The sequence below is a fragment of the Vanellus vanellus genome (assembly GCF_965231255.1).
Source record: "Vanellus vanellus genome assembly, chromosome: 3".
Lineage (NCBI taxonomy): Eukaryota > Metazoa > Chordata > Aves > Charadriiformes > Charadriidae > Vanellus > Vanellus vanellus.
Window position 1 is genome coordinate 22,028,272 of NC_138907.1, and position 18,164 is coordinate 22,046,435.

At 42.0% G+C, this 18,164-nt stretch overlaps 1 protein-coding gene across 1 annotated transcript; it reads left to right on the forward strand.

Moving 5' to 3' along the window:
• Positions 1–10,662: 10,662 nt before the first annotated feature.
• On the forward strand, positions 10,663–16,633 carry TLR5 (toll like receptor 5; the record flags this gene model as incomplete). Its single annotated transcript, XM_082481780.1, has 2 exons — positions 10,663–10,691; positions 14,044–16,633. Exon 2 carries the CDS (start codon positions 14,048–14,050, stop codon positions 16,631–16,633), a length of 2,586 nt encoding a protein of 861 aa, XP_082337906.1. The 5' UTR covers positions 10,663–10,691; positions 14,044–14,047.
• Positions 16,634–18,164: the final 1,531 nt, after the last annotated feature.

The following is an 18,164-nucleotide window of genomic DNA, read 5'->3' on the forward strand; positions in this document are numbered from 1 at the left end:
AAAGGGAGAATAATTCTCTTTGTACATGTAGAAATTTATCTTTTATTATTCTATCCATTCTGTGGACAAACTGTTGAGTTCACTGCTTTGATAAAAGCTTTCTAAAACACTGTAATAATTCTCCAAACCCTCAACACAACCCACACTGGCTTTTTTTTAAAAAAAAAAAAGCTGGAGGTTTGTTAAGAAGATCACAGATTTTCCTGTGTTTGTTGTGAAATCCAGGTGAGAAGAAATCAAATAATTCTCGGTATTTAATATGCTCATTCTAACTGAGACTCATAAGGTAAAGGAGCTGAATGTCATTACCTATGCAAGATATGAAAATGCATGTCTCCAGAAAAAATGACCTTATTACAGCGTTACTCTTGTGTGGTGGACGCCTGCTTCGGAAGAAGCCTGTGGGAAATGATCATGTATTTCACCTGCCTGTTGTACGTTATAGGTGAGCCCAGAGGTACAATACGATACACATTTGCTAAGTGTCTTACATGTAAGAAATCAGTAATTTAATGCATTAATCACTAGAGTGCAGTTATAGACCTTAATTTAGAAGGTATTAGTCATTTGCCATAGATAACCTTCAGTGGCTATTAGAATTTCATAGTCTGAGTTCATTACAACTGGCAAATGTCGTTTGCACAACCAGCACACACATGGGCCTGTTCTTTGGATGGAAGCACATTTTTTCAGTTTTAAATCCTCTCCATTAAATACAAGAGAGAGCACCTGTTTGGCTCTTTTTTCAATAAAGATTATATCCCAGTTGCATTTTAAGGGGGCTTATAAAGATTGTACATTATTAATGTATTTTATTAACATGCTTAAAATGGAGTGGGATACACTGGAAATATTACAAGCACAAGACATCATAGCTGGTGATAAACCGTGGCAATAAACAGCCTATTAACCTGTTGCAGTCTTTATCAAAATATGAGACAAATGACTATTTGTTACAAAATCTGTTAAAGCATTTACTGACCTTTTTATAAATGAACCACCATATATGGTATTTTCTTGAAGTTAGTAACAGGGTTAAAATTAGGCATCTCAGTGCTTAATTTCAAGAATCTGCATAAATCTAGGACACAGTAAAATTCTGTAAGTAATTGTTCCTAATTTTTGGTGGTTTTATGTGTATAGTGTATAGGACACCTTTCCCTTTTCCCTCTTTCCTAATCCCTTACAGTGCCTGCTAGGTGTCTAGCCTGCTATGTGTATGTGATTTACATAAGACAACGGAGGAGCAAGAAACATGTCTCTGCTTAACACAGACACCTTGGCAAAAAGACAACTTTTGTTTTAGTTTCCATCATTTCTTGCAAGTGACAGAACAACATGAGATGGTTGTGTAGGTGTGCCTTTTGTCATCAAAATACAACATGCTCATCCACACCATTTGGAATTACATTACTTCCTCTGTGCAAGAAGGCATAGAAAGATGTCAGCACAGTGCTACAGAAAATATGTCTGCATTAACAGACAATTCAGCTGCTTCTTTTCTCTCTGTGTTACACGAGCACAGTAGCTGAATATATTGGCATTTTTTAGAGTCCTGTGATTCACACATTTTAAACTTGAAGGTTTTTAATAACTGAATCAAAAAGATTTAATCCAGAAGCATGTCTGCAGTTATAATAATAGCGTGTGAGCATTGTCCAGTGATAAATCAAAGTCAATGCACTGAACTAAAAAAGTTCTAGGTTGGATTTTCGACCGCAACTTGGCATGACCTTTTGCCAAAAACCCTGCTGTAAATTTGTGACCACTTGTGAGCAGCAGTTGGCTGTACAACAAGCAGCAGCAAATACCTTGCTTCCATGCTGAAATGTACATGATACATTAAACAAAAAGATGCTCAAAGACTATAGCCGTGAAAGGATAGCAGTCCTGCTTACTTGCTGCTTCAGCCATTTCTAAAGTTTTTATTCACAATCTGAAACTGGTTCAGCTGGCTCCTGAGTTGTCACTGAGTTCTAGGCCTTGCTTCAGTAACTTCAGTGTAAAATATCTCAGGCTTTTATGTACATGGGCAAAGAGTTAGAGGCCCAAGCTGACAGGTCCTCAAAAACCTAGGTGTTTCCCACTTGCATCAACAAGCTGCAACAACAGGATTATAAGTGAAGTATCCACATTAGACACACGTTGAGACATGTGTAAACCGGGGGCAGGCATGTCTAAATCCTGATGCTCGTTCTTACTGTCACCACCTGGAAAGAGGTGCTGTGGTGGTAGGCTTGGAAGAAAGGCTTACTGTCTTTTCCTGTTAATTACAGCTGAGAGTAATCCTGAAAATATTCAGGACTTCAAGTATCCAGTTCCATCTATTCAATTATAAGTAAGAGAGAGAAGCAGGACGGAGCAGAAGATAAGTATTATATATTTGAGCATAAGTATCACAACCATTTCCTCACACTGCAAATTTGCACAAAACAATGGGTGCTTCCAGGTACTTCTGTAATATCCCATGTGACTTGGCAGAATTTGGTAGGACTTTTCCTAAACTGGTTTATTTGGCTTTGTCCAATTCCCTGTGTTTTGTTTAAACGCGGTATTCCAAGTTTAGCAAAATTACTTCTCTCCAGATGCGCAGGTCCTGTTTTCAGTGGCCTAAGAACTACTGTTTCAGTGCCTGAGCATGTTGTAAACTCTCATCCGATTTAACGTTAAGTAGAATATATCACAGCCAACCAGAAAGGTGCGTTAGTACCGTTAAAATATGTATATATGCAATCATTTATAAGCACTTAATACAGGAGTGACATAAGTATCAATATTTAAAGGTACATAACCCAGATTAGCATGAAGATGGGCACTTTGATGTCATCACTGGCCAGTCGATTCCATACAAAGCAGAAGCTTAAGCAGGAAATAGTGAGAATTTCCTATCAAGATATCCTCATGTCAGGTGGTGGGATGTCAGGGGACACCAGGGACAGAAGCAGAGTTCAGATCCTATTAGGAAGAGAAAGTTTCTGGGAAGGAGCAATCTCACCATTAAGTGGAGGGACAGGAGAAGGGCCTACAACTCTCTGGGAGTTGTGAGCAAGAGCTGCCTTAGGTATTTAATTCCTAAAGAGGTTGAGAGTTGTGCAACGCCAACAGAGTGGAGCCTCATTTTATTTAATAGGTGAATCTTAAAGACATGACCCTCAGTTCTGCATTTCCAACTGTCCAGATCAGGTCATGCTTTGGTTATCACAATGTATATTGTAGATCCAATGCTTTAGGTGCCTATGTCTCCCATGCAACGTTACTAAATCCCCAGCTCATGGCTGCAGCTATGGCCGAGTAATGGGGTGCTCAGGAGTTAGCTCAGAAGCGGCCACTTTTTCAAACAGCATCAATTCCCAGAAATTGTATTTAAATGCAAAATGAAAAGTTAAAATACTATAATTTTAAAAAAAAAACGAAAATTACCCTGTTCTCTCTTCTACCGCCCTTTTTCATTCCTGGATTCTTTTTTTTTTTAAGAATTACAGCGGCAGGCAAATAAATCCCTTCAGCTACTGATCTATCATTCAATCTTAACTTCTTTAGTCAGCCTAAGTAGTCTACTTAGTATAAGGTAATGCAGCAAACGGAATACGATGACGGTTCGAACTAGGATAAGAACGCGAGTAGAGGATCAGCCGCCCACGGTTCGCTTGGGCCAGATGAAGGGTGCACCGGAGGGTGGGCCATACCGGAGCCAAGAGAGATGAGCCGGCTTTTCCCACCTGCAAAAGACCAGAAGAAAGAGCTCAAGCACCATGCACCAAGCACACATTTTTACGTTGCTTACACCGAGACGGGCCGGCGTGATCCTCTTACGCAGATTAAAACGCTTACATGGAGCCAACCCCGTGAAAGCTGCCTCCTGCGCCCCGGCTGCACCCCTCAGCCCAGTTTCCCCTTGCCTGACCCCCTTCTCCGCACCCCGCGGCTGGTCTGAGGGCAGGATTTCCACACGGATTGGGAATAGCCCTCTCCCCCGCGGCCGTTGGGCCGGGCCGGCCGCCCTCCGCGTTGACGTTAACGGCCGCTCCGTCCCCGGGGGCGGGGTGGCCTCAGCCCGGCGGGCCACGGCGGCGGCGGTGGCGGCGGCGACGCGGGCCGGGCCGGGCCGGTGGAGGTGAGCGCGGGTGGCAGGAGCGGCGTGAGGCGGATGCCGGCGTCCGGACCCGGGCCTGGGGGGAGCCCCGCCGCGGCTTGTCCCGAGGGGGCGTCGCCGGGACAGCGGGCCGGGCCGGGCGGGGCCGGGGGGCAGAGCGGCCGGTGGGACCGGGGCGGCGGCCTTGTGCAGGTCCTTGGCAGCCTAGCGTTGTCTAAGGCTCAGGCTGCTCCTTCTCTTCCCACCCTCCGCCTTCCCTCCTGGAGCCGCTGAGAAATACGACCCTTGGAAGAATTTTTTTGGTACCTGGGTCGCACTTCACATTTTTCAAGACTGTACGCTATTTGGCATTCCTCCGTCTTGCAGGGCAGACGGGGATTGTCATGCTCGTTTTAAGGGGGGGAAAAATAGATATGTAGGGTATAAAGTTCCTAAAAAGCAGGAAGGCACCCGAGGTAGGACTTGATGAGGCACCGCCTGACCTGCACCTGGTCTTGGAAGAGTCCGGCTTGGTGGACGTCGGTGGGGTTCCCCACTCCTCACTTCAGTATTCCAGCATGAAACGTTGCTTCTGCAGCCCAAAATGCCGCAGGGACTGCTGCTTTGTTTTAAAATGGAGTGGTGAATTGTTATGTAACACCTTTAAGTCAGTGGCTCATGGCTAGGAGCATTCACCCAGGTCATGGGAAAGTTCATTCAATTCTGTCCTCTGCCTGAAGGCAAATGACACATACGTCTTCCTCCAAATTGGCGACAGGCTGGTTTTGGCACTTTTCAGCTTCCTTTTGAAGCTGTGTCGTTGTGCAAGAACTACTAGAGGTTGTTGTGCAAGAACTACTAGGGGTTGACTGAGATGGTAAGAAGCAGGAACTAGAGGGGAGGACAAGGAGGGCCTTGAAACTTTGTCTAAGGATAGTTTCTGGTTTCAACATATCCGTAGTCAGAATGCAGAAACTGTCCAGAGCAGACATCCTCCCTCCCCTCCCTTGGTGCCCATGCAAAGCATCCTCCAACCTCTCATTAGGGTGCCTCTAGTCCAAAATAACCAATGCTTCCTCAATTAATGGGTATTTGTGAGATGAAAGGGTTTGGTATTGCATCATGCAGAAAACAGAATTGAATGTAGCTGTTTTGCATGATAGATTAATGTGCTAAATGAAGTCATTGCTAGCTTTCTCTGTAGAATGAGCTGGGTAGGGATAAAATTCAAAATATACCATGTATGGGCATTTCAATTTTGGCAGTCCCTAGGTGTCAGACTGCAAGTCTTATCTATGGATTCAGAAATCAAGTGCATATCTTTCTATGTGCACTGCATGGAGTATATAATTCGGTCTCCTGCTTCCACTGTAAATGCCTTTCATGCAGGTTCGCCTGTGTAACAGCTAGTCTTCTTGGTTGGGACCATCTTTTATAAGGATAATCAGTAGATAAGCACTTGACCTGGGATATATAAGCAGGTGAGCCCTAGGACTCTACTACCATACTGTGAGTCAATGAAATAGCTAACTCGCCAAGAGCCTCACACAGGAACTCTTTCAGAAAGGCTACTGGCTACTTTTCTACCTTCTTCACTTGTTATGTCTCCTTTGCTCAACAGGTTCTACAGTACAGAGTTATGTCAGCTATACTCGAGAGTGTGAATTTCACATTTTTCTCCTCTACCGACAAATTAAGAGCTAACTCAAATGTATTCTGATCTAAAGCCTATTTGAGAGAAATTCAGAAGGTATCCTTTCAATGCCTCCATTCCAGGAAAGAGTGGAGCAGGTTTCTAACTTCACTTAAATGCTGGGCAAATTGGCTGGCTGTCTTGCTTTTGTACTGCATTTATGGTCCTTCTGTCACTGGGCATTTGCAGTTTGTTATCTTTTGATTGCTTTTCTTAAAACACATATGCAAAAAACATACTTGCAAAAGCAAACATCTCTTTGTTATCAGTTGTTCCGTTTGGCTCTACGTATTTAGGCACCTGTCTCCGTACTCTTTTAATAGTTCCTTAATAAATAACATGCTCAGATTTGGTCCCAGGAGTGCAGGTGTGGCAACCATGCCATTTCTGTTCCGGCTAGCCATTTAGTCATCTTTGCTGACTTCAGCTACCGAACTATTAGCACCATTTTATGCTTGACCACTATTTCACAGGCATGACAGTGCTGATGAGCTTTATAAAAAGGTTAGCTTTGCAGGTAAGGCTGTACAGAGCTCTGCTTGTGACCTGAGGAATTACAGTCTGAATGCTGCTTCTCCACTTACTGCTGCTGCTTCAGGAATTTCTATCACATCTGTGAAAGAGGAACTCCTGTAAGCTAAAAACTCAGCCGTCATTCTTGAAAGTCCTTTTTCTATTATCACTTTGATCTTTTCCAGGTGAGAGTTTTAATCCTGGCTGCTTCTAATTATCCTGCGAGCACAAAAAAGCACCTTTTGTCCCTGGGCTAAATCCACTCTGTGAAAAACACAGTCCAAAATGATAGCTAAGAGGGAGGGGAAACTAACAGGAGGGAAACACTACTTCCCTGGAGTGGCTTCTAATCTAGACCAGGCAGTTATCACATGACAGTTTTCAAAGAAAAAGAATGTCAACATGGATTCAGGGTGTGAGGCAAGAATACCTGAGCGGTTGTGACTGCCCACAAGCATTTTGTGCAGCTTTGAACGAGCCCCTCTGCTGGGAAGCAACTGTAGCACTGAGTTGGAGGAAAAAAAAAAAAAAAAAAAAAAACAAAACCACAAGCCAAACCAGGGATCTTCACTGTCCTCACTGAAGCCTTGAGTGAGAAGTTAATTTCCTTAGGACCTGGAAAAGCATAAGAAACCTTGTTGGTCCTCTTCTCGGGCCTAGCTGAGGCTCCCTCTGCCTTCATCATCCCCTGTCAGGCACAGGGGCCGAGGAGCCTGGGCTGCCCAGGGCTGGCAGATGGACCAGCGCTGGGGCGCTGCACTGGAACAACCAGCCCAGCTGGCTGTACAGGCAGGGAAGAGGGCAGGCTGGCTTTGCTCAGGAGGGAGGCACTTGAAACAGTGTTAGCGGCTAAAACCAACCAAGCTGAGGCCAGGGACTGGAGTCTGGGGCTACAGAACCCTCTCTGTGCCTATCCAGTTTACTCCTGTCCCCTAGAGAAATAGCCCAGAGCATGTTTTAGTCTGTACTTTCAAGTTTATTTTCCTACCCTTCTGGAGACTGCTTTCTTTTAAAGAACTGTTATAATATAATAAGAATAGATGAATCACACTGTCTTTGTGTGGCCACATCTCATCATACAATCTGAAGGGATATCAAAACAAACAAATAAATGCAAACAAATAAATCTAGATGATGAACCGAAACTAGATCATTACATCCCGTACACAGCTTCTGATTACCCAAACCAGTGCCTGTATTTTATGGTCCTTCTGCTCTGTCAGGTCATTAAATGCCTTATTGTCTTTGGTTTTCACCATCAATGATAGGAACTGTCACAGTACTCACTTGCCTGATAACATGCTTCCTGATTTTAAGGTGGAAAATGCTGTATTTGAGTTAAGCATCCTAGCAACTTAAGGGTGAGGCTGAGGGGGTGGGAAGGGGCACGTTCATTAATCATCTGATGAATGAAATTCTTTCTTTTTTAGATTGTAATTGGCTAGAGGGGCCCCATGAAGAACAGTGCGTTTACACTGCACAGCTTTTTATGAGCACAAATGCATATATTATGATGGCTTAGAGCCTGGGCAAAAGCTTGGAACTTTATTTTTGTTTCAGTAAGTAGATTTGATCTAATCAGATAACAGCAGCAATACAAATTTTCACAATAGCAGTTGGCCTTTATCTGGCCAGTCTAACAACAAAGGTTTACTGTTTGTGATATATCTTTCAAGATCTTTTTTATGGCCTAGATAAATATTACCAACAAACTCCTTGTCAGTAGGCTTTCTGTTAGATTAAAAGAAAAAGGGTACTCTTTGAAGGTCTCTGGGTTTTTTTCTGAGAAATTTTACCAAGCGCCAAATACAAATAGTCCTTCACAGTCAGTGTGTATCACTAGCCTCTGGGAAAGATGCCCATAATTGTTGCCATGAGTGAAGAAAAAATAATGATATTAGGGTATTAGACAACGATATTTTACTTGTTCTGCACTTTCTCCAAGAAGTAGGAATGACTCTCAATTTCCTACAGAATTGTGATATATGAAGATATAGGGAAAACTGAACAGGGGGACTCTTTCATTTGGAAGGCAGGAAGGGACCCAAGAATTGAAGAATGAGATTGAGACACATTTGTCTATTCAGGTGAATTTCAGATTTTAGGTAGCCAAGTCCTCAAAATCTGATCCAAAAGGCCCTTCCTTCAGTCATAAACCCACATGGCACCACTATTTCTGCTGCCGCTCCCAGTACATATAAACTATTGCACAGGAGCACCCCAGGGTGAGGAGCCTTGCAGTGGTTGCAGATGTTGTGGAGATCAATATGAAGAACACGGCCCCAGGCAGACCTTCTCAGGGAGGCCTGCATGGATCACTTCCAGCAGAGCTGTAGCTTTGGATCTAGTGCAGGGCACACTAGCCATGGACATTTTCTTTCAAATTTTATCCAATCAAAGGAGAGGTCTTTGATATTATGACCTCAGTTAGACTATTAAAGGAAGTGGAAGACCTGAGTACTTAGCCTTCCTCAGTCTGAGAAGCTTCAGTCTGGTTCTCAAGGAAACTGCTTTAACCACAAGGCTATAAGCACTGAAGTTTGTTAGGTAACTACCTTATATCTCTCCTGCAGAAGCTTGTCTGTGCAAGTAAGAATGCAAGAGGGTTTTTTTCCTGAGCAGGGGCTAGAAGATAAACTCTTTGAATTATTTCAGAATAGAACACTGCTTGCTTGATTTTGGTTGCTTAATCCAAAACGCTAGTTTAGCTAAAATCCATAACCAGACTTCATCTTTAGAGCCCAGTGTTGAGTACAGAAGTGGCAGCTAATATTACTGTCCTCTACTTCCCTTTGTCAGTACATGCCCCGGCATAATGTTGCATCCAATCAGTATTCCCCTTGTTTTGCAGAATTGGAGAACTGCAGATAACACCTCAGTTCTTTTCTTAGCATGTCCTTCCACTTTGAGGTACCAGTTTCCGGTTACAGCCTCTAGCTTCAACAGGTTTGGCCCGTTCTCAGAAAACTTGAAAGTCATAGATAACCAGCTTAACTGTTCTAGATACTTTAGAGGAAGTCTCAGCCCTGTGAAATATAAACAACAGAGACAAGTTTCCATCATTTGCAGTTGGGTTTGCCTGTTATTCTCCTCCTTTTTGGGGGGTTGGTTTGTTTGGCCTGGGGTTTTTTTGCAAGTTTGCTTCATTCTGAGTGCTTCCACAGAAGCGTCAATACAATCCAGATAAGGTAGGAGCTGCATTATGAGGGATGGGGAGCACATCATTGTGTGGGGGCTGTGTTAGGTTTGGGCATGCTTTCTAGTCTTCATTCTGGGACTTTAATCTGGAGTTACTTTTCAGACTGGGCAACTAGCATCCAAAATTCCCCAGGCAGATAGCTTTTAAGTCTTACCTTACCTTCCAGACTAAATAGCAATGTGGAAAGAGGACAGATGCAGTAGGTCATACTAATGTAGTAGTTAAAGCTCCTTTATATTCTGGTGTGCTTGGTCCATGCCTAAGCCAAAGTGTAGTGAAAAGAGAAAGGGAATGAAGAAAAGAAGATGGAGACGGGAACTGAGATCATTCCTTGCCATCTCAAGTCTCAGGTCAGGAGCAGTCTCACATAGGCTCCTGCAGCACTTCTGGGTTCACTCAGCTGTCCCACACTGCTAAACTGTGAGAGCCCATTTCAGCCCTAACTGCCCACAAGCTGTATGTGTGTTTTGTTGTATCTTAGAGCTCAGCTTTGTATGCATTTGTATTACCACTCAGTATGGCTGAGTGGTGATAGACTGTTGTATCTGCCATAGCCCCTTTCCTGGAGCCGTTAGGAGCACCTTGTGTGCAACATGGCCAAAGATCAGTTGCAGATGTATAAAGATCAGATATTTAAAATTTCATACTATCATAACATGAACATTTTCCTAACATTTGTTCTCAAAAGTAACCTGGGTTTGAAAGAGGAGGAAGAAGAGAAGAAAGAAAGGATTTCTTTGACTTTGTCGGGATTCTTCTTCCAGAACTCGTGGACTGAATCAAGAGCCCTTTGAAATCTTAGAGTTTCTTGAAATCTTAGCAGAGGGGAGGCTGCTGAAGAGACTAAGCGTGCTGCACAAAACCACTTCTGAGACTGAAATTTTCCTTTCAGATCACTCTTTTAAAAGGAAGCAAATACTCTCGGCCTTCAGCAAGGACAAAAATAGGGTATGTAACCTGTTCTTTATTTGTGTGGACTCCAGTGCATTTTTGGGGGGGGTGCGGAAAGGAGAATGGCAAGTGATTTCTAACTCTCCATGGGAGAGTTGTTACTCAAATTTCTGTCCTGGCTTGCGTACGTTGAAAAGGAGACCATCTTAGTCCTCCTCTTCAGCTATGATTCAGGCCCTGCTTACTGACAGCCTCTATGGCTATCCTAAAGTATACACAGCTGTACCAAGATGGACAGGCACTACTACAACATCCACCCTCAGGTACTGTCAGTTCCCTTACGTTTTTGCTGTGCTCATGAAGGTTTCTCAGTGATTTAAAACCAAGTTAACAAAACGGAGTTTTAAAAAAGTTAGTTCAATAGTGTAGCTCACTTCCAGATGACTCAAAGCATCTGCATTGGCCTTCCCTGATCCAGACGCGCACTTCCTGAGGAGTCTGAGACCAGAGCTAGGGTATTTGCATTCTGTGTGCACTCACTTGCTGCATTTAGATCTAGATAGAATATCCACCCTGCATTGTAAAAGTTCTTTCCATTGCTCAGAAACATACCCTGCTTAGGATTTTCCATCCCAAAAGCATTTGCTGCATTCCCCACCCCACCCCCCTTACTTTTCTCCTTCCCTTTACCGCTTACCCCTTCTGACATCAAAGCAGTAGGAGGAAACAAAATCTCACGTGCTGAGCTCCGGTTCTCTAAACTTCATTGCTCCAGTTTTCAACAACGAATGAAGCATTTACACATCCCTTCATCTCCGTGATCAGGCCCAGGCACGTAAGTGAATGGGATGATCGTCATTTTGTGGGAATAATATTTTTCCTAAAAGGTTTTATGTGCTAATATACAATGGTGAAATGTTGTATAAAATGCTACATGGAGGAATTCCATTAAATTAAAAACCTTTGCTGTCTTCATGAGAGCAGTAAAAGGCATTACTTATTGCCAGTATCTTCCTCCTGCTCATGGAGGGCCGAGATTCAGGGGGAAAGGTAGTAACTTACGCAGAAAAAAATTGAGGGAGCAAAGAGTTTACAAATGAAATCTTCCTTGCCACCAAACCAGAGCACAGGTGGAGTGTAACAACTGTTAAGAGACTGTTGGAGACTTCTTCAACTTACAAGAACGTGGAAAAGCAGATAAGCGAAAAAGCAAAGGTGGCTCAAAATATTTCACCCTTTTTATTCTTATTATTAGAAAATAAGAAAGTACATTTGTAAATTTAAAAATAATAACATTTTCTAATTCTTCCACTCTAAACATTTTGAGCTTTTTCTTTGGGTAAGTTGACATGCTTGTATTTAATTTGACTTCCAAAGTACTTTCTATTTGTCACTGCTTTTGGTGATGCTGTGATTTTACCCAAACTTTAAAAACCAGCCATAGCATTTGGGCAAATACAAGGAATGGAAATGTAAACGTCTGAGAGATAAATGTAATTTAAAACTGTTTGTGCTAAACATCTTATATTATGGTGTCAACAAGAACCGTTGTAATAATAACAAATAATAAAAGGGAAACTTGGTGTTTTGTTTTCATGTTTCAAGCAGAGAAAAGTAGAGTAAACAATGTTGAATGACCTGCCCTATGTTTAGCTGTGTCTTTTTTAATAACCTACAACATTTTGTAGTCACAAAGACAAACATCATACAGTTTACTGTTTATAATGTCCCCTTTTAACAGTGCATGCAAGGTCAAAAAAAAGAGGGTAGAAAACACAATGATTTTCTAGCACTAGGAATTATTCCCCGTAGATGCAGTTAAAACTCTTAACAGAATTTTGATACTTGCTGCCTGCAATTTGCTTTTCTTTGCAGCAGACCCTAAATTCCTTAGTGAGGCAAAATGTGAAGGAAGTTTGAATGCCAGGGCTTCAGAATTCCGTACTCTATCCTATATTCATAATCTCTTATTTTCAAGAATCAGGTCTTGTCCCAAAACCATGAAATTCTCCTAAAAAATTACAAGATTAGTATTTTAAGTTGCAAGGTATGTGTGTCTCCCCTTGGGTGTTTGAGCCTCTAGGGTGGAAATTTACATTCACCCTAGTAGTCACAGTTGTTAAGGTTGTAGTATAATCAGATGACTTTGAAAACGTCGCCCAAAATGTTAGGTACAGTGAGATTGTGTCAGTTATGAGATTCAATGGTACTATATCATCTTTGTACTTCCTACTTAGCAGATAGTCTCTAAAAAATGGCTAGCTCTTTCACTTGGTATTTGCAATGGGAATATCATCGTAGTTTCTACTGACATACTTTTTCATTTCCCAGAAATCACTTGGTATGATGGCAACAAGCATAAGATGATTTTAGTTCAAGTGCAGTATTCCGCACAGAATTTTGTACTTGTGCTTTAAAGAAGCAGCGTGCTCAAATCATAATAATAATCAGTGGGTTTTTACCTCTTTTTAATTTCTGGCTCAAAGCCCCACTTTTATCCTCTCTGAAGTAGATTTACTTTGCAGCTGTTAGATGGCCATCAGGGGTTTGGTTCCACAAAGATTTACACTTACAATTTTTAAGCAAATTGTGCTGGAGGTCACAAAATTTCTTCCATGGGGTTGTAATTGCATTTCAATAAATGCTTTTTTTAAAAGCACAGGCAGATGCTTGCAATCTTAGTTAGAAGGGTGTTTTTTTTTTTTTAAACTACAGTACACAAACAACCACTTTAGGGCTAATAGTTTGCTCTGTTCTTTACTATACTCAATAAAAAAAGACCTTCTTTGCTTTGAAGACGTTTTTGTCTCAGATAAAGAAAGAGACAGGCAGACAGATGGCATAATGCAAGGAAAATCCAGAGTGGGAATAAATTAATAAATGGATTCATCAATGAGCTGCATAAATTATGTTATGCACCTTTTTGTATAACAGGAATTTACGGTTCAGGAAATTTAGTTTTTCATAAAGTGAAAGCTTGCAGCACACTTTCAGGCTACCACATTTTTAATTTTCCTTCACTGTTAGCCTTGTTCCTCCCTATACTTTCAAATCTATTTCACAACCTTTCAAGAACAATTTCACATTGCAGGGTTAATCTGAGGCTCAAGGAGCCCCAAAAGAGGTCCCCCAAAAGAGGTCCCCCTTTTAAAAATTCATGGCTGTTAGGCATTTCTGTGTGTCAGCAATGTGTCAAACAGCGTGATTGCCCTCACAGGGAGAGCGCCCCGGCAGCGCGCAGCGTTGTCCTGCTCTGGGGAGATGACTGGAGGACTGCCCTTTACTTTGGTAATCCAAACTGTTTAAACCTGTTTGGATAACTGATTAAGGAATGACGCTAACACACCAGCATTATCGGTTCCACGATGCAAATTAAATAGCTAGGCCAAAATTTTCAAACATGCCTAGTGGGGTTTTCATACTGCCCTTAAGGTACATAAAGGAGGGTTACTTTTCAGGTCGTAGGAGATGCTCCCATCTCTTTGGAACCTATCTTCTGATCTATCAGCTGATGCCTGTTAGACTTCAGAGAAAGGATAACTCCCAAATCACTAGTCATTTTTAGCATAATATTAGTATTTTATTTTACAACTGTTAAAAAACGTGCTCTACAACTAACTGCAAAGATATCCAACTACAGAATTAACGCTTTCTATTTTCAATTTTTTCACATAGATTCATGATGTTACGTCAACAGCTAGTACTTGTCGTTGGAATATCACTAGCTAGTGATATATGTGCATTTAGAAGCTGTTATTCAGAAGCCCAGGTCTCCCTATATTATTACTGCAACCTCACAGATATTCCACCTGTGCCAAAGGATACAGTGAAGCTTTTGCTAACTTTCAACTATATCACACAAGTGACTGCAACTTCCTTTCCACTGCTGGAGCATTTGTTGTTGTTGGAAATCGGAACGCAATATGTCTATCCTGTTACCATAGGAAAAGGAGCTTTCAGGAACCTGCCAAACCTTCGTGTCTTAGACTTGGGATTCAATAAGATTCTTCAACTGGATCTTGATGCTTTTGTGGGCTTGCGAAGCCTGACTGAACTCCGTCTGTTTCAGAACTACCTTGGAAATTCCATCCTGGAGGAACGTTACTTTCAAGATTTGAGCTTGTTAGAAGAATTGGATCTTTCAGGGAACGAAATCACAAAACTTCAGCCTCATCCCTTATTTTATAATCTAACAGTCTTGAAAACTGTGAACCTGAAATTCAACAAGATATCCAACCTGTGTGAAAGCAATCTTACAAGCTTCCAAGGAAAACACTTTTTATTTTTTAGCCTCCGTTCTAATTATTTGTACAAGACAGACAAAATGGCCTGGGCCAAATGTCCAAATCCTTTCAGAAACATTACCTTTAACTCACTAGACCTTGGTGACAATGGCTGGAGCACAGAGAAAGTCCAATATTTCTTTACAGCCATTAAAGGGACTCAAATCGGTTCTTTAATATTTAGCTCTCACACAATGGGTTCGGGATTTGGATTTAGTAACTTAAAAAATCCAGATAACAACACATTTGCTAGACTAGGAAGAAGTGGTCTTCATTTGCTTGATATTTCAAATGGTTACATTTTTTCTCTCAATTCTTTAATCTTTCAAAGCCTTCGTAATCTGGAATTGCTGAACCTTTTCAAAAACAAGATAAACCAAATCCAAAGGCAAGCATTTTTTGGCTTGGAAAACCTAAAAACTCTCAATCTCTCAAATAATCTTTTAGGCGAGTTGTACGATTATACTTTTGAGGGTCTACATAGTGTAATGTATATTGATTTACAGCAAAATCATATTGGGATGATTGGTGAAAAATCATTCAGTAACTTAGTAAGTCTGAAAATAATTGATCTCCAAGACAATGCCATTAAAAAACTCCCTTCTTTTCCACATCTGACCTCTGCCTTTTTAGGTGACAATAAGCTAATGTCTGTAGTCAGCACAAAAATAGCAGCAACATACCTTGAATTAGAAAGAAATTGGTTGGCAAACCTGGGTGACCTGTATATTCTTTTCCAAATTCCAGATATGCAGTATATCCTCTTAAAACAGAATCGCTTCTCTTACTGTGAGAAAAGTGGCAATGCTGTAGAAAACAATCAGTTACTCTATATGGATCTAGGTGAAAATATGTTACAGCTTGTGTGGGAGAGAGATTTATGTTTGGATGTGTTCAGGGCACTGTCCAAACTTCAGGTTCTACATCTGAATAACAACTACCTTAGTTCTCTTCCGCAGGAGATCTTTAGAGGTCTAACATCTCTAAAAAGACTTAATCTAGCTTCCAACCTATTGTCTCATCTTTCTCCTGGGGTTTTTCCACAAAGCCTAACAAACCTAAACTTATCTGGAAACCAGCTTTTTTCCCCTGAGCCTGAAGTCTTTATGACTTTGAGTATTCTGGATATAACACATAATAAGTATGTCTGTGATTGTACTTTAAAGAGCCTACTAGTGTGGCTGAATGAAACCAATGTAACCCTAGCTGGCTCACAGTATGACAGGTACTGTGTATACCCCCCTGCATTTGCAGGGGTACCACTGTCGTCTCTGGCATATGATGGTTGCAGTGAAGATGAACTCCAGCACACACTCAGGTTCTCAGTATTCATCTTCACCTCCGTCACTCTCCTGATGTTTCTGATGGCAGTCATCATTTTTACTCGATGCCGGGGGATTTGTTTTGTCTGGTATAAAACTATCACCAAAAAAATTATAGACAGCCATCCACAAGTAGCAGATAGAAGTGAGTACAGATATGACGCGTATTTGTGCTACAGCAAAAATGACTTTGAATGGGTCCAGAACGCTTTGCTAAAGCGCCTGGATTCACAGTATTTTGATAAAAACAGATTTACCTTGTGCTTTGAGGAAAGAGATTTCTTGCCCGGGAAAGAACACATTAACAATATTCGTGATGCCGTTTGGAGCAGCAGGAAAACAATTTGCATAGTGACCAGGCAGTTTCTTAAAGATGGGTGGTGTGTAGAAGCCTTTAATTTTGCCCAGAGCAGGTATTTTTGTGATCTGAAAGATGTCCTCATTATGGTAGTGGTCGGGTCACTTTCTCAATATCAACTGATGAAACACAAACCAATTCGAAACTTTTTACGAAGAAGTCGATATCTGCGGTGGCCTGAAGATTATCAAGATGTAGACTGGTTTTTAAATAACCTTTCTTGCCAAATTCTGAAGGAAAAAAAAGTGCAAAAGAAAACCAGTGGTATAGAGCTGCAGACTGTGGCAACACTCTCACATTGATAGTGTATGGGTTGCTGGGTCTCTAAATGTCCCATTTCCAAGCCACACCAGGGCAGGAATAAACAGAAGTTTGCTTCATCTTTCCTTGAAAAAGCAGGTAGAAAGATAATTATTTCAGTATATATCCTACATGGAAACAGCTTGAAAGCAACCAGCAAATATATGAAAGTGCAATTATTTTATGGACTGGGCCGTGCTGCCATCCAGCGTGACCTGGACAGACTGGAGAGCTGGGCAGAGAAGAACCTAATGAGGTTCAACAAAAGCAAGTGCAAGGTCCTGCACCTGGGGAGGAAGAATGCTAGGCACCAGTATAGGTTAGGGGCGGACCTGATGGGAAGTAGCTCTGAGGAGAAGGATCTGGGGGTTGTGGTAGACAGTAAATTATCCATGGCCCAGCAATGTGCCCTTGTTGCCAAAAAGGCCAATGGAATCCTGGGCTGCATAGGGAAGAGTGTGGCCAGTAGGTCGAAAGAGGTCATTCTCCCTCTCTACTCTGCACTGGTGAGGCCACAACTGGAAGACTGTGTCCAGTTTTGGGCTCCCCAGTTCAAGGGGGACAGGGAACTGCTGGAGCGAGTCCAGCAAAGGGCAACTAAGATGATTAAGGGATTGGAGCATCTCCCTTATGAGGAAAGGCTGAGAGAGCTGGGACTCTTTAGCCTGGAGAAGAGAAGGCTGAGGGGAGACCTTATTAATACTTACAAGCACCTAAGGTGGGTTGAAGGAGGATGGAGCCTGGCTCTTTTCAATAGTTCCCAGTAACAGGACGAGGGGCAATGGGCACAAGTTAGAACACAGGAAGTTCCGTTCAAATACACGGAAACACGTCTTTACGGTGAGGGTGACAGAGCACTGGCACAGGCTGCCCAGGGAGGTTGTGGAGTCCCCTTCTCTGGAGATTTTTAAGACCCGCCTGGATGCAGTCCTGAGTAATGTGCTCTGGGCAATCCTGCTTTGGCAGGGGAGTTGGACTAGATGATCTCTAGAGGTCCCTTCCAACTCTGAAAATTCTGTGATTCCGTGACTATGACACATATTTTCAGAAGGATTAAATGAATCAAAGATGCTTCACATTTTGGATACTCAGCTTCAGACACTTTAGTCCTGATTATGAGAGTACTACTCACGTACAGGTCTGTTTCAGTTAGAGAAGGATGTCCATGGTGGTTTGCTTGTTTTGTTGTTTTTGGTTTTGTTTTTTTTTTTTTTTTTTAAAGAGACCATGGTACTATACAGGAGTGATAAAGTATACTTTCATGTATGGCCTAGCCTGACTATCCGTTCATGGATCACGTACTCTTGTGCTTTCTGAACCCTATAACTTTTCACGCTCTGTTTCAAAGTAGCATCAGTGCTTTGCACCTTTGTGCTTTAAATTGGTGCAACACAGATTTCATTTATTTTCTACTCAATTAGCCTCAGCTTCTCAACTGGAATGTACAAACTTTGAACTTCATTCATCCCCTTCCCCTGCACACCTTCTCTGCTTGGTGATAAAACCGCAGTCATTGGTTTACTTCATTTGCTG